Below are 1,364 nucleotides of genomic sequence, written 5' to 3'. Positions count from 1 at the left end.
AAAGGCTAACCTTGGAGCTGGTCAAGAGCACTGGAAGAAACTCAATGATGGGTTTAAATCAGAAAGAGAGTCCCTGGTGATTCAGTATATCGGAAGACTTTTGCACTAGATTGGAGGATTTTCTGAAATCTCGACTTCTTACATAATCCAGCCTAGTCGGCCTCGCGTTCCTATGATCTACTTCTTCACCATCTTCAGGTGCATCAAAATTAGCTTATCATGCCAATATCCAAGCTAATCCAAGCTAAGCCACCCCAAAACGCAAGGCTTCGCTTTATTCCCTCGAGTCAGCTGCGTGGTTGACTCAGTTGCATACCATGGAAAGCATAAAGGCGCAAGGGAGACCGATTCAAGGGGCTTTAAGCCTTGGTCAGATGTGAGACATCAATGTCTAATGGACACTGGCTCCTTTATCCTATTAGATGCTTTGGAATACGTTTTTAAGCCTCTTCGGCTCGTTAATTGAACCATTGATTCGGGCAACTTAGTGCGTGCGCAATGTAGCCCTTTACTATATAGGTAGGAGGTCTATGCGAACCGGACGTATTTGAGAATGCCTAAGCACCTCGTACTCTCATCGCATCACAGGCTCTCATATTGAGAGAGAAAGCAGGCTGGAACATCAAGTTTGTCTCGGGTTGTTCAAATCTGTCCGTTGCTGCACAGTGATTTGACTTCTTGCATCATATCTCGTACTCTCGCCAATGAAGGGACTCGTCTCCGCTCTGCATATCGCAGTGCTTACTCTCATCTGCACCGTCACCGCTATGGATGGAAAAACTTGCTTTACAATATGCTATCATCCAGCTGTAGAGCAGCAGTGCCCCGATGCGAACCTTGAATGCGTTTGCAAGAATCAAGAGTTTATATCGCTGCTCAATATGTGTATTCAGCGGACATGCCAGGAGTCTCTATGTGAGTTATTTCACTCTCTAAGCTTAGACAAGGTTCTTATAACCGTTTGACTAATTACAATATCCATAGCAGATGAGGCCGAAGCTATTCATGCTGATATGTGTCTTTGAACGCCTCTACCGCAAGCGGCTGGCTCGTGTGTTGTTGAGATATGACAGGATGTAGTCATCATGTTACATCCGTTGGCTGTCTGGAGACCTTGGCATTAATGTATTTTACTTCCTATCTAATTTTCTGGAGCAATACGAGAATGAATCATGAATGAAACAGTCATTTGTCTCTTATTTGACATTTGTTCTAACGAGAGCCCCAGGGGCACCGGGAGAACTCAAACAGATGAAGCTCATGCTTGGGGTGCAAGTGACAGTCTCTTGACGGCAGGGAGACGCGTGCTGGTACAAGTAGCATTGCCATACCTTGGTCCTTATTAGTATTTCTCAGGGAGAAAG

The 1,364-nt window shown here is 45.2% G+C and overlaps 1 protein-coding gene across 1 annotated transcript; it reads left to right on the top strand.

Annotated features, from left to right (window-relative positions):
* Window positions 1-704: 704 nt before the first annotated feature.
* On the top strand, window positions 705-1,025 carry M431DRAFT_74377 (hypothetical protein; the record flags this gene model as incomplete). The annotated part of the gene is made up of 2 exons (XM_024922216.1): window positions 705-915; window positions 988-1,025. 2 exons carry the CDS (start codon window positions 705-707, stop codon window positions 1,023-1,025), a joined length of 249 nt encoding a protein of 82 aa, XP_024778547.1.
* Between the last annotated feature and the right edge of the window lie 339 nt (window positions 1,026-1,364).

This window comes from Trichoderma harzianum, assembly GCF_003025095.1.
Source record: "Trichoderma harzianum CBS 226.95 unplaced genomic scaffold M431scaffold_2, whole genome shotgun sequence".
In the NCBI taxonomy this organism is placed as follows: domain Eukaryota; kingdom Fungi; phylum Ascomycota; class Sordariomycetes; order Hypocreales; family Hypocreaceae; genus Trichoderma; species Trichoderma harzianum.
The sequence above is the reverse complement of the archived record's forward strand: the minus strand, read 5'-3'. Positions and strand labels throughout refer to the sequence as shown.